At 33.7% G+C, this 14,473-nt stretch overlaps 2 protein-coding genes across 15 annotated transcripts in view; one reads left to right on the forward strand and one right to left on the reverse strand.

Moving 5' to 3' along the window:
* stk39 (serine threonine kinase 39) overlaps positions 1-3,957 on the forward strand; it is a 93,042-nt gene extending 89,085 nt beyond the window's left edge. For 3 of the 4 annotated variants that reach the window (XM_048194631.1, XM_048194633.1, XM_048194632.1), the window contains one exon: positions 2,498-3,957. In XM_048194631.1, the coding sequence (XP_048050588.1) occupies positions 2,498-2,572 (75 nt within the window). In that variant the 3' untranslated portion in view covers positions 2,573-3,957. The remainder of the gene's footprint in view (positions 1-2,497) is intronic. The other variant, XR_007185447.1, reaches the window with a different exon arrangement.
* A 4,011-nt stretch (positions 3,958-7,968) lies between these two features.
* Positions 7,969-14,473, reverse strand: part of b3galt1b (UDP-Gal:betaGlcNAc beta 1,3-galactosyltransferase, polypeptide 1b) — a 231,741-nt gene continuing 225,236 nt past the window's right edge. For all 11 annotated transcript variants that reach the window (XM_048194644.1, XM_048194641.1, XM_048194637.1 and 8 more), the window contains one exon: positions 7,969-9,727. In XM_048194644.1, the coding sequence (XP_048050601.1) occupies positions 8,519-9,514 (996 nt within the window). In that variant the 5' untranslated portion in view covers positions 9,515-9,727 and the 3' untranslated portion in view covers positions 7,969-8,518. The remainder of the gene's footprint in view (positions 9,728-14,473) is intronic.

Below are 14,473 nucleotides of genomic sequence, written 5' to 3' on the forward strand. Positions count from 1 at the left end.
CTGAAAAAAGCACAAATGTCAGGGCATGTCAAAACTTCTTCAAGCCCCAAATCAGCCTCAGACTCCAGAGGGTTAAGCTTATAAATATTTCCACACATCTCCTTTAATATATCAGTGTCAACATTATGTGTCCATCAGTGTTTTCCACGTGCGTAAGCGCTCAAACACATGCACACAAACACACACAGAGCGATATAAGAAGCACTTCCTTCTTCACTGAGTAATTCATAATTCTTCACCCAGGGGAAATGTTACGATGAGTTACGTCAGCGAGGAGTTTTATGGGCAGACCTTTCTATGGGTCATAGTGCCTCTTATTTAGCAGGAGCGTGAACTCGGGCCATATTTCACCGCAGTGTTTTTAGAGAGAGCAGACGCTCACTAACACGCATAAATACACACACACACACACACCTCTCTGAGATCGGTCGTCTGACCCTGAGCGGCTGATAGTTTCTGTGTCTCCTAAGAGAGAAAACGGACAGCAGAGAGCGAGCGATCGATTTCCTCCAGACACTCCGGCTGCGTGTTACCTGCGATAAGATGGTCTGCTCTCTGCCCAGCACCGCTCCGTGATTAGACACTTGTCAGAAGACCACAATTTCATTACTTTCCTCATCTGTTTTTTTGGCCTTTCAACCCCTAACCTCCATTTTGAAGCCTCTTAGATATTAGTTGTTGGAAATTAACTCAAAAAGTATGCAAATAGTAACCGTTAGGCAGGGGAATGACCCAGATTCAATGCAATTTAAACTCTATTGACATAATTTGTTTCATAATGTTGATGACCAAGTATGGGTAGGTTATTTATTTAAGTAAGTAAGTAAATGTGGGCCAGTGCTCTAAAGGACTTAAAAGCACAAATGTGAAGCTGCCATTGTTGTTAAATCACCGGCATTAATTATTTAAACCCATTTATTATGAGCTGTAAGTTGTCTAAACAGTGCTTTCTGAGGTGAGACTACTTTTCTAAGTAAATGTGTTGCTGATGCAAGTCCTGTTGAGTTTGCACCATGTAAAAAGTCTCTTTCTGGTAACCTTCCTCAGATTGTGCAAAAGTTTCCTAGTTTACTAGCATTACAGTTGATGGATACATTGCAAAACCTAGTGAGATGCCTTGCTGTCTACTCCCTACAAAGGCAGCTGTCTTCCAAGGTGGCATCCTAACTTAAATGGAACCTCATTTATAACTGATTTGATAGAGTTAGCCATCAGCATGTTGATAATGAATGCTGTATTAGGTGTAAAACTGCATAGAACACAACAATTACATAAAATAATGTTTATATCTATTTTTATGTCAGTACGTTTGATTATTATTAATTATAGTCAAATGTTATAAATGAATATTAACAAATTTAAATACATTTTATTAATATAAATGAGTATTATAATGAATTATCCACTAGATCCACGGTTAACTAGTTAAAATGGACAGTAGAGAGAGCTAGTCTCATGTCAGTATGTATATATTTTTTTTATAGTCTGTAAGTAATATGTTATTACAGTTACGTTATTCTATCTAATAGTCAAATTATTTTCTTGTTGCACTATACATTTACTCCACATTATATTTATTATAGTATTATATATTTTATTATTTTTACTTAAAAAAATAGTATTTTTTATATATATAAATTATTATTATTTTTTACTAATAGCTAAATTATTGCATGTGGCACTCTACATTACGCCACATATTTATAATTGTATTTATATATATATATATATATATATATATATATATATATATATATATATATATATATATATATATATATATACAGTTATTTGTAGTCAAATTATTATCTGTGGTTGTCTACATTATGCCACATTTTATTTTTTTTTTGTTATTTTTTATTTTTTATTACTTTTTTTTTTACTAATGGTCAAATTATTGTGTTATATTGGTAATCTACATTGACACATTTTTTTTATTATATTATTATATATTTTATTTCATTTTATTTATTTATTTATTTATTTTTACTTTATTTATTTTCTCTAATGTAATCTACACTATGCCACCTTATATAGATTTATTAAATTATATATATTTATTATTATTTTTTATTTTAGTACAAATATTCCATTTATTTTCTCTGGTAATCTACATTATGCCATATATATATATATATATATATAATAAATAGTACTAAGAGTCATTTTATTTTCTGTGGTAATCTACATCATGCCAGAATATATATTTATCATATTATATTACATTTTTTTAACAAAGAGTCAAATTATTGTCTGCTGTAATCTACATTATGCAACATTATATTTATTACATTATTATTTTATTTTATATTATTAACTAAGAGTCAAATTATTGTTTGTGGAAATCCTCATTATGCCATCAGTGCAGACAAAAGCTTAACACCATGAACCCAGAACATTCCTTAAAATAATGCTTCAGAAATTACAAAGGTTGTGATTAGTTTCAGCTGCATTAACATGCATTCGTGTGTGTGTGTGTGTGTGTGTGTGTCTCCAGGCGTCTGGTTGTGACAGCACAGAGATCCCAGATGAGGTGAAGTTGATTGGCTTTGCCCAGTTGAGCGTCACCTGATAGCATCTCATTACCACAGCAGAGGGAGTTTCTGTCGGAAGAGACCGAACGCTGCAGGAGACGGCGGGAGGGGGTTCACTACCACACTGAAGACCTCTGCTGCAAACTCCCACACCCCCCCGATCCCATTCAGGTTTTCCTTCTCCTCCCGATTCACCTGCCCTCGCCCTCCAGAATGTTTGCACCTGTTCAATCAAACGCAGCGCTCTTATTCAAACACACACACACTCACATCCTCTTTCCCAGAAGCTGTATTTGCCTTTCACCAAAACATTCCAGCACCCATTTCCTAAAATTCAAAGCAGGAGCCCATCATCTCAGGAGGCAATAGCTAGTAAAACAAAAAAGAAAGTTTTTTTTTTTTTCTTCTTCAATTATTATGATTAAGATTGCGTTACCTCTGCTTTCAACAAAGCTTTTACCGTATTATTATTATAATTAATGAAAAAAATGCCTTTTATTTCACGTCCTCTTGTATGTATGTGGAAGAGTAGCTTCTCTGTAGACCACAAAACTGAAGTGGAGACGTCTCCCTCTGAATGTAAAAAGCACATTTTCATTCTGAATCTTATTTTAACACCTTTTAACTGTACTGTACATAGAGACCTTCTGATGTCCAATGAAAAATAAGGGAATATTTCATTTTTTCTTTCCAGAGGACTGAACCGAATGCTGCCATGTGCAAACGTACTGCTTAATTTTTTCAGGACAGTGTTGATGCTTCAAAGCTAGAGGTGCCTTGTTTTTTTGTTTTTTTAATCTGTGCCTAAGAGATGAGGTAAGAAGCTTGAAGCTGTTCTACTGACACCGAACAGGAAGGACGCTGATTCGTCGATTAGTATTTTCACTGGTCAGTGGCTCGCTTTCAAGTTAACTGCTGATGCACTTTGATTTCACCTTCGGCGCTTTGACCCGACACAACTATCCAGATTTAACCTGTTAAAACAAGGCCATCGCTACCACTACGCACACCTAAATCCTGATGTATTGTATTTACAATAAGACCATCGATGGTTATGCGCCATTTTACAGCACTAGAATGTTGTTTTTGAACCCAGAATGCATCTGTCTATCAGCAAACGTGAAGTATTTTGTAAAGGAAACCAAATGTCTACTACTGAATGACAGAAAAGCCATCTGTGTGTCCAAAACGAGTAGCTTGAATTAAATTATTTTGTTCTCAGCCCAAATGTAAATAATGTTAACTAAATACTTTATTATTATTATTATTATTATTATTATGAAGTTGATTTGTGTTTTCTATATACCATGCGTGTACCCTACCCTCCCTTACTATTCAGCCCATGTTCCCTTTCTGTAATCAGCAAAGAATATAAACTTTCTGCGAAGGTACAACAAATAAAAAAAGAATTGCTACTATTAAATCGGAGCATGGCTGTGTTTTGGAAAGAAAATAATCCTAACCGTATAATGTGATTATGATATTATCTTTTGCCTGCCTCTGTGTTTTTTTTTATACTGTAATTGCTATAATTTACCACCGGCAAACCCCCAGAAAGAGATTTCATTACAGTGTTTTAGTATCTAATCGTCTCCTCTTGAAATGGTAAAAACCATCAGATTTATGTGAGATGTGGAGCATTTATGTGAGCACTTCAAACAGTTAGGGCGGGGTAATTTATCAAAAATCTGAAATGATAGTGCTGGAGATGTAAAATTAAGCAAAATTGGTAATGATGTGATGATTTTAATACTTTAATCTGTTTTATATTGGTCCACATTATACATGAAAATGACTAAATATTTGTGTTTATTTAGAGAAAAAGAAATAACATTTAACTGGTAATATTATTATTTTATATATATATATATAATTTTTTAATAGTCAAATTACTGTTTGTGGTAAATTACATTGTTACATTGTATTTATTTTATTTATTTATTTTTTAATAAGTCAAATTATTGCATTTTGCAATCTACACTATGCCACATATTATTTATTTAAAAACATTCAGAAATATAATTTAACTGGATTTTAACTGCATTTTTCTTTGGTTGCTTAAAATCACCTTTTTTGAGCTATTGCAGAGTATTGCAGCACTGGTTATGACATTAAAATGCATTTGTTTCATGCCTTATTTTTGCCACACATGGAAAGAGCCAAAGTATTTAAAGCATTTTTTTTTCTTTTTCAAAAAATATTTTTTCCTTGAAAGGAAATGGCAAATGCAATTTGACAAAATTCTTGAGTAAAACAATTGAGAAAATGGAGTGAGATTTATCTTGCTATCCATCATCCTGTAGGAGACCAAATTATGTCTCTTGCTAGGTATACAACTTATCACAAGAAGTTAAAATATATACATAAAGTTGCATGAAAAAGTATGAGAACCACTTGCAGAATTTTAACAAAATAAGAGAGATCATATAAAATGCATGTTATTTTTTATTTAGTACTGTCCTGAGTAAGATATTTTACATAAAAGATGTTTACATATAGTGCACAAGACAAAAAAATAGCTGAATTTATTAATTTTTTTTTATTAAGTTTTCACCCCAGTCTCTTAATGCATCGTGTTTCCTTCTGGAGCATCAGTGAATGTTTGAACCTTTTTTGATAGTTGAGTTTGAGTCCCTCAGTTGTCCTCAGTGTGAAAAGATGAATCTCAAAATCATACAGTCACTGCTGGAAAGGGTTCAAATATGCAAAAATGCTTGAAAACTGATGAATCTGCAGGAGCTGGAGGATTTTTCTGAAGAACAGAGCTCAGTTTAACTGCTCAGGACAAACAAGAGACTCATGAACAACCATCACAAAACACAAAAACAGTCGTGGATCATCAGGTAACCACACAAAGTATTAAGAATCAATGGTTCACATACTTATGAATGGGGTTATTTTAATACATTCAGCTATTTTTTTTTTCTCTTGTGGACTATATGTAAACATCTTTTATGTAAAATATCTTACTCAGGACAGATATATATACACAGACACACCTAACTGTATACACGTGCACACACAATGAAATGATTATCAGTTATATCATATACCTCAAAGGTCAATAGCTCCATTTTAAAGTAATGGGACACCAAAGTGTGCCACTATTCAAGGTAAGAGCCATTTTGAACACGATATTCACTCAAGGATGCTGATTGCTTTTAATCCCACCCTGACAACAGCCTTCCTGGAAGGCATCCCATAATAGACACCCATTCCTGATTGAAAATCGGTTGCTTTAAAGCACTTGCTCCATTATGCCACATACAACAACGCCAAAGACTTTATTTGTCACGGGTGCTGACAGAGTTTGGCAAGACCACCGTTTGGCACATCTCGAGCTGTCTGACCAGTCTGCCAAGTGGCACGATTGTGGGCATTTGGCAGGACGAGTGACGGGCGAAATCCTCCAAGGATGGAGAAGGTGGGTTGGACACTTTGCTGGAACTCCACAGCACATTTATACTGTCGAACACGTTCATCTGAAGGCAAGACGTCAAAATCAAAAGTTGCATGCTCATCAAATGTTAAGACACTTCCTTTCCAAGCAAGCAAAAGTTTTACAAAATTGGGCTGCAAATAATACCCCAATTTTAAAACTTTTAATTAGAAACAGCATATTAGTATTTATTGAACATCAGTGTCTGATGTTTTTAATCACTTTGCATTTGATAAATACAGTAATATTATGAAATAACTGTTTTCTATGCGAATATATTTTAAAATGCAATTAATTCCTGTGATCAAAGCTGAATTTTCAGCATCATTACTCCAGTCTTCAGTGTCACATGATCCTTCAGAAATCATTCTAATATGCTGATTTGCTGCTCAAGAAACATTTATGATCAGTGTTGAAAACAGTTTGCTGCTTAACATTTTATGTGGAAACCGTGATGCATTTTTTCCTTAGGATTCTTTGATGAACAGAAAGTTCAAAATAACAGCATTTACTTGAAATAGAAATCTTTTGTAACACCCTAAATGTCTTTACTGTCACTTTTATCATTTTAACGTGTCCTTGCTGAAAAAAAAAGATTTATTTTCATATTTGTCTAATCTTTGATTATAAATGAACAAAACATAAAAAAGATCAATAAGAGCACAATAAAAATGCACATTGTTATATATATATTTTAATGTAAAAAATACACAGTATAATACATTAGTACCCAAATATGTTCATTATTGTTTTCACAGTTAAATGCCACATCCCCTCAATAACTCCAGACAACTTAAAAATGAAACAAAAAAAATAATAAAACATGTGAATCACATTTTGGCCTCAATTAAATCAAATACTAGGGGAAAAAAAGAAAAAAAAAAATCCACTTTCAAGTTTTCCACTTTTTTCATGTTTCTCAACCAAAGTGCTTCATTGTACGCCACATTAACACTGCGTTCCTTAAGCAACGTTTCTACAGGGTTGACCATGTACAGTAGATACTCACTAGATGACACTTGATAGCAAGCGTTAATGACTTTAGATATATAGATTTACAGTATAACTACAAACATGAGTCAGCAATGGTGTTCTTCAACTTCTAGGAGTAAGAAAATAATTTTTAAACTTCTTATAAATAATGAACTATACATCGCCGTTATCTTTTCCGAGAAAAGACTTTTTTGAACATGTAAACAAACAGTATGCAGGCGCTTTCACATACAGTAAACGAAGCAACGTTGCATGGAACTTTCGTTTGTACAGCCAGAGTTATGTGCAAAGAAAAGCGAGCGATAAAGGACATTCATCCGACACGTTTGATGTGCATCCGAACTAGTGTTGTCAAAAGTCCCGACTTCGGTACTAAGTCGGTAGTGAAATTTTAAAAAATGTGATGATACCAGCATTTCCCCCTAGCATTTGAAGCAGATAAACACCTCTGATTGGCCACTGTGTTCACGCGCTCAACAGATATGTCTGCACTCTAAAAAATGCTGGGTTAAAAACAACCCAAGTTGGGTTGAAAATGGACAAACCCAGCGGTTGGGTTAAATGTTTGCCCAACCTGCTGGGTAGTTTTATTTAAACCAACTATTGTTTAAAAATTAAGATTAAAATGAACCCAAAATAGTTGGGAAATTAAAAACCAGATGCAATTAGAGGCAACAATAATAGACAAAAGGTGAATGTTTATTAATAAGCTTTAATATTTTATTAATATAAATTTAATAGTTTATTAATATAAATTTATTAATAAGCAATTTAATAAATGTTTATTGTTTAATAATGATTCATTGAACATTAATAAATGTTCATTTCCAACATACTTTGGGTTAATTTTAATTAAGCAATACAGTAATTTTTAAACAATAGTTGAGTTAAATAAAACTACCCAGCAGGTTGGGCAAACATTTAACCCAACCGCTGGGTTAAAACAACCCAATTGCTGGGTTTGTCCATTTTCAACCCAACTTGGGTTGTTTTTAACCCAGCATTTTTTAGAGTGTGTGATTGGCTACAATGGTCAATGCTTCAAAAACATGTTGTAAACAGACAACTATCAGACACCTGCTTTAAAAATGCATATCTGTGTTTGCGCTCGGTGAAGAGCGTCAAAAATGTCCATTTACAACATGTTTTTGAAACGTTGATCATTGTAGCCATTGTAGCACATGAACACAATGGCCAATCAGAGGTGTTTAAGAATCCACTCAAAATGCTAGAGGAAAATGCTGGTATCGTCACATTTTTAAAACTGAAGTCGGTACTTTTGACAACACTAATCCGAACCAAAAGAAACTGCAGCATGTTGAACCTTTACAGACTGGCCCAGTTATAATATTAACATGAAAAGCACGTTTCCCCAACCGATTCTCATCCCACTGCTGAACAACACGGGTTGTTGAAATGCCCCAGAAGGATGTTAGTGTTTCTAAGAAAGAACTACAATATGTGCTTGGCACGTCCCAAGGCTCCAAGTCAGATCTTTTGCATCATGGACATTAAGAAGGTCACAAATACACATGTCCTCAGGCATCTTTGCCTAACACTTGAGATGCTTCTTGCTGGTCATGTCGTTCCAGATACGATGCATCTCCTCAGGGGAGATCTGATGTACGGTGATGACTCGGCGGTACCTGCAGAGACTGTAGGCCATTTTCCAGTGATTAAAGCCACTGTTCTGATACGGGTGAATGCCCAGCTTCCTCAAACACACCCCGACGTAAACGTCCTCCAGATGCAAGAGTCTGGTGTGCAGGGAAGTCTTGTAGATGAGCTCCGCAACATCCGCCGAGAACACGTAACCCGTGCCCGAGCAAAACGGCGGGTACTTGCTCTCAGGATAAAGGTCTCTGGGCATGTACCATTTGCTGCGCATGTCCCGTATGGGTCCGCCGTTGATGACGTACCCGGTGAAGTACCTCCGTCGAGGTTTGGTAGCCGGCTTCAAGAGTTTATACACCAAGTTGTCCATGTTCACAAAGATATCGCTGTCCGTTTTCATCACGTACTTGGCTTGGTTGCAGAATGTCGCCACCCAGCGCATTCCCATCAGCGTTTTGAGAGTGAGGTTGTGGTACGAGTCGATGAAGTCCTCGACTACGATGTCGTGAAAGATCTCGCTTTCTTGCTCCACCATTTGGTTGAGCACCGCATCCGTGCTGCGTCCTAGAAGAAACAGCGTTATGATACGAAGGTCGCTGAACGTGCTCTCGTCGCCCCACGTCTCCCGGATGGCCTGGCGGGCGTCGAACTCCTTGTGCGTGGTCGTGATGAGGATGACGAGGAAGGGCACGTTGGTTTCGCATTTCTTGGGCTCGTTGATGATGAAATCGAAGGCGTGTGGGTTCAGCGGACGTGTCCTGATGTTGCTGAAAGTGGTGGTGGCGTTGTTCTTGAGCGCTTTCGCGGTTTTACGAGCCGGCACGGACAGTTGGCTCACATAGGATGACGTGGGTCTGGATATACTTAGATACCACAGAGCGCTGGCCCAACAAACGACCGTCAACACGTAGAGGCATGACACTTTTGAAGGCATTATGATGCATTTACGTGCACTTGGAGCTGTAGATCTCGAACGGCCTCGCAGCCATTAGCGACGGTTCCTCAGGCAGAAATGCAGAACGCAGCGGCATTTGTATGCAGCTTGACAACAACTGTCAAAGCTGTCTCTTCTGCGTATGAAAATGGTGGGATTTTGTTGCAGGGTTTTGAATGCTTCCTGACACTCTTCCGCATATTCCACTGAAATCTGAAAAACAAAACAGCAACAGTTATTTTCAACTAGTGGCCGACCGAACAAGTGGGTTCTCCAACTGAAGCCATTACAGATGGATTGCACATAAATATGCTGATATTAACCCTTATTTTAGATGATATTTACTAAAATTCACAAAACTAAAATCGAAAAGAGAAATGCTGTATCTACTGAAAAGACTGTTGGTAAATTATAGAAGTGACACAGTTTAAGGTGGTCTTGACTACAACCAAGACAAGACCAGGACCAGACCTCCTGAAAATTCATTCTGAGAAATGTCTTATTATAGTAATTGTATTTATTGACTAAATAAAATACATTATAGAGCTGTTACCAATTAAAACACTAATAATAAAATTCATCTTTGTGTTGCAGAGTTGGCACAGAAGTTGCATCTAAATTGTTTACAATTACACCTGCATAATTAATGTTGAGATTAATGTTTTAAAAAATAACATTTTGAATATAGAAATATGATGGAAAAATAAAATGATAGGTCTATTTTTAAGCGTGAAAGTGAAATCAAAACACTTAATGAGTCACGGAATCTTTTATTCAACCGATTTGTTCATTTAGTATCGAAACATGTTGCCGAAATAGTAAAAAAAATGTAACTTCTTGTTTATTGAACATTTGTATAAAATCAGTATCACATTTGCAATCGTGCTCATATTCGTGAAAACCGCTCTCTTGCTTAATCCTATGTAATATAAAAACAAGATCTCATACAAGTACATTTTTTTTTGCAATCATATCTTGACTTTTGTGGGCATTTATATTCATTTTGGGCATTTGATTTTTTTGAGACAATCCTGCATTGATTTCGAACTCGGCACCACATCAACAAAAATCACATTAGAAATAAGTTATTGATTGCATTTTAAGCACTAAGTTTTACATCAGACCACATTAATGATGTTAATCAGACAATGCACTGACAACACAAATTCAGATATTTTTATATTTTCATCCCTTCATAACATTAAGGGTGAACCACTGTAGTCATACTGACTATTTTAATGATGTCTTTAATACCTTTCTGGACCTCAAAAGATGCAATGACGTTGCTGCCTATGTGTGCTTCACATACCCTCGCATTTCATCAAAAATATCTTAATTTGTGTTCCGAAGATGAACGAAGGTCTTACGGGTTTGGGACGACATGAGGGTGAGTAATTAATGACAGAAATTTCATTTTTGGGTGAACTAACCCTTTAAATAGAGCAGTAGCTGAAGCAAATGCACACTTTTTTGAGGTGCAAGTTAAAGAAAAGAACTTTGTTAAGAGAACAAAAGTTACATAATGAACAATTGAGCACCAACAATCACAAAACCCACATTAAGTGCACATAAATTTTAATCCAATACATATTAAATCAAGTTAAATCAATTAATTTATAAGAAACAGCTCAAATCAAAATCTACATTCAAACCCTATGGGAACAAAGTTTTTAATGTGTGTATAAAAAAGGCTTCTTGTTTCAGTGAAAGTCGATCTAAATACCTTCTCGATTCCTATATAACGTAATTAAGTAATTGGATGTTCAGCAAAACTTCGGTCTCATATGGTTTGAATGTAGATTTTAATTTGAGCTGTTTCTTATAAATGAGTTGATCTGTCATTGATCTCACCTGTGAGTAACTCTTGTTCTATTTATTGTGTTCTCCATTTTGTAAGAAGTTGTACTTTGATAAAGGCTGCTTGTCTGCCGAAACATTGGAATTAATACAAATACTAAAAGGATTAGTTCACTTTCAAATGAAAATTACCCAAGGCTTTACTTACGTTCAAGCCATCCTATAGGTGTATATGACTTTCTTCTTTCTGATGAACACAATCAGAGTTACATTAATAAATATCCTAACGATTCCAAGCTTTATAATGGCAGTGAACAGGACCAAAGAGTATGAGCTGAAGAAAGTGCTTCTATTCACACCCATCCATCATAAACGTACTCCACACGGCTCCGGGGGGTTCCGAAGCGAAGTAATGTGTTAGTGTAAGAAAAATATCCATATTTAACAAGTTATAAAGTTAAATATCTAGCTTCCACCTGACCGCCCTCCGTATTCAACGTAGAAAGAAAGTGTAAACTGGTGTCGGGTCAGTTAAGCTTTTTTCTTAAGTTGAATATACGGAAGGTGGTATGGCGGAAGCTAGATATTTTACTTTTATAACTCTGATTGTGTTCAATACATATTCATATACATCTAGGATGGCTTGAGGGTGAGTAAAACCTGGGGTAATTTTCATTTTAAAGTGAACTAATCCTTTAAGTGAGTTTGCAGTTATACTCTGTCTTAAAACTATTCTTAACCATGTTAGACTGGCGTTTAGTACGGAAGAGGATTAGGGCCAAGCAATAATAAAAAAATAAAACCATCTCGAGATTAAAGTTGTTAAATTTCGAGAAAAAAATTGTTAAATTTCGAGAAAAAAGTCGTTAAATTATGAGAGCAAATTTGTAATTTAATGAATTTTTTCTCGTAATTTAACGACTTTTTTCTCATAATTTAATGACTTTATTCTCAACATTTTATCTCAACCTTTTTCTTGAAATTTAACAAATTTTTTCTTGTAATTTAATGAGTTTATTCTCAACATTTTATCTCGACTTTTTTCTTGAAATTTAACGAGTTTTTTCTAGTAATTTAATGAGTTTATTCTCAACATTTTATCTCGACCTTTTTCTTGAAATTTAACGAGTTTTTTCTAGTAATTTAACGAGTTTATTCTCAACATTTTATCTCGACCTTTTTCTTGAAATTTAACGAGTTTTTTCTAGTAATTTAATGAGTTTATTCTCAACGTTTTATCTCGACTTTTTTCTTGAAATTTAACAAATTTTTTCTCGTAATTTAACGAGTTTATTCTCAACATTTTATCTCGACCTTTTTCTTGAAATTTAACGAGTTTTTTCTAGTAATTTAATGAGTTTATTCTCAACATTTTATCTCGACCTTTTTCTTGAAATTTAACGAGTTTTTTCTAGTAATTTAATGAGTTTATTCTCAACATTTTATCTCGACCTTTTTCTTGAAATTTAACGAGTTTTTTCTAGTAATTTAATGAGTTTATTCTCAACATTTTATCTCGACCTTTTTCTTGAAATTTAACGAGTTTTTTCTAGTAATTTAATGAGTTTATTCTCAACATTTTATCTCGACCTTTTTCTTGAAATTTAACGAGTTTTTTCTAGTAATTTAATGAGTTTATTCTCAACATTTTATCTCGACCTTTTTCTTGAAATTTAACGAGTTTTTTCTAGTAATTTAACGAGTTTATTCTCAACATTTTATCTCGACTTTTTTCTTGAAATTTAACAAATTTTTTCTTGTAATTTAATGAGTTTATTCTCAACATTTTATCTCGACCTTTTTCTTGAAATTTAACGAGTTTTTTCTAGTAATTTAATGAGTTTATTCTCAACATTTTATCTCGACCTTTTTCTTGAAATTTAACGAGTTTTTTCTAGTAATTTAATGAGTTTATTCTCAACATTTTATCTCGACCTTTTTCTTGAAATTTAACACATTTTTTCTTGTAATTTAATGAGTTTATTCTCAACATTTTATCTCGACCTTTTTCTTGAAATTTAACGAGTTTTTTCTAGTAATTTAATGAGTTTATTCTCAACATTTTATCTCGACTTTTTTCTTGAAATTTAACAAATTTTTTCTTGTAATTTAATGAGTTTATTCTCAACATTTTATCTCGACCTTTTTCTTGAAATTTAACGAGTTTTTTCTAGTAATTTAATGAGTTTATTCTCAACATTTTATCTCGACCTTTTTCTTGAAATTTAACGAGTTTTTTCTAGTAATTTAACGAGTTTATTCTCAACATTTTATCTCGACTTTTTTCTTGAAATTTAACAAATTTTTTTCTTGTAATTTAATGAGTTTATTCTCAACATTTTATCTCGACCTTTTTCTTGAAATTTAACGAGTTTTTTCTAGTAATTTAATGAGTTTATTCTCAACATTTTATCTCGACCTTTTTCTTGAAATTTAACACATTTTTTCTTGTAATTTAATGAGTTTATTCTCAACATTTTATCTCGACCTTTTTCTTGAAATTTAACGAGTTTTTTCTAGTAATTTAATGAGTTTATTCTCAACATTTTATCTCGACCTTTTTCTTGAAATTTAACACATTTTTTCTTGTAATTTAATGAGTTTATTCTCAACATTTTATCTCGACCTTTTTCTTGAAATTTAACGAGTTTTTTCTAGTAATTTAATGAGTTTATTCTCAACATTTTATCTCGACTTTTTTCTTGAAATTTAACACATTTTTTCTTGTAATTTAATGAGTTTATTCTCAACATTTTATCTCGACCTTTTTCTTGAAATTTAACGAGTTTTTTCTAGTAATTTAACGAGTTTATTCTCAACATTTTATTTTGACTTTTTTCTCGAAATTTAACAACTTTAATATCGAGATGGTTTTATTTTTTTATTATTGCTTGGCCCTAATCCTCTTCCGTAGTTTAGTAATTTCAGCCTAAGAACATTACTTATATTGTCGACAAACAGCCAATTGGACTTTTCCATTGACTTTTGGATTATGGCAGAAAATAAATTCTGTGAATTTCTGTGATAAGTTCTTGCACGTTTTGTGCATTATCTAATTAAATATGCACTATTTTGTATTTCAATAACAGTAATCTGAACACTGGATGAAGCCAGGATCCCTGTTCTATCTTTCATTTTGTTGACATATTAAAGGTTTTGACA

Source organism: Megalobrama amblycephala, linkage group LG6 (genome assembly GCF_018812025.1).
Source record: "Megalobrama amblycephala isolate DHTTF-2021 linkage group LG6, ASM1881202v1, whole genome shotgun sequence".
NCBI lineage: Eukaryota > Metazoa > Chordata > Actinopteri > Cypriniformes > Xenocyprididae > Megalobrama > Megalobrama amblycephala.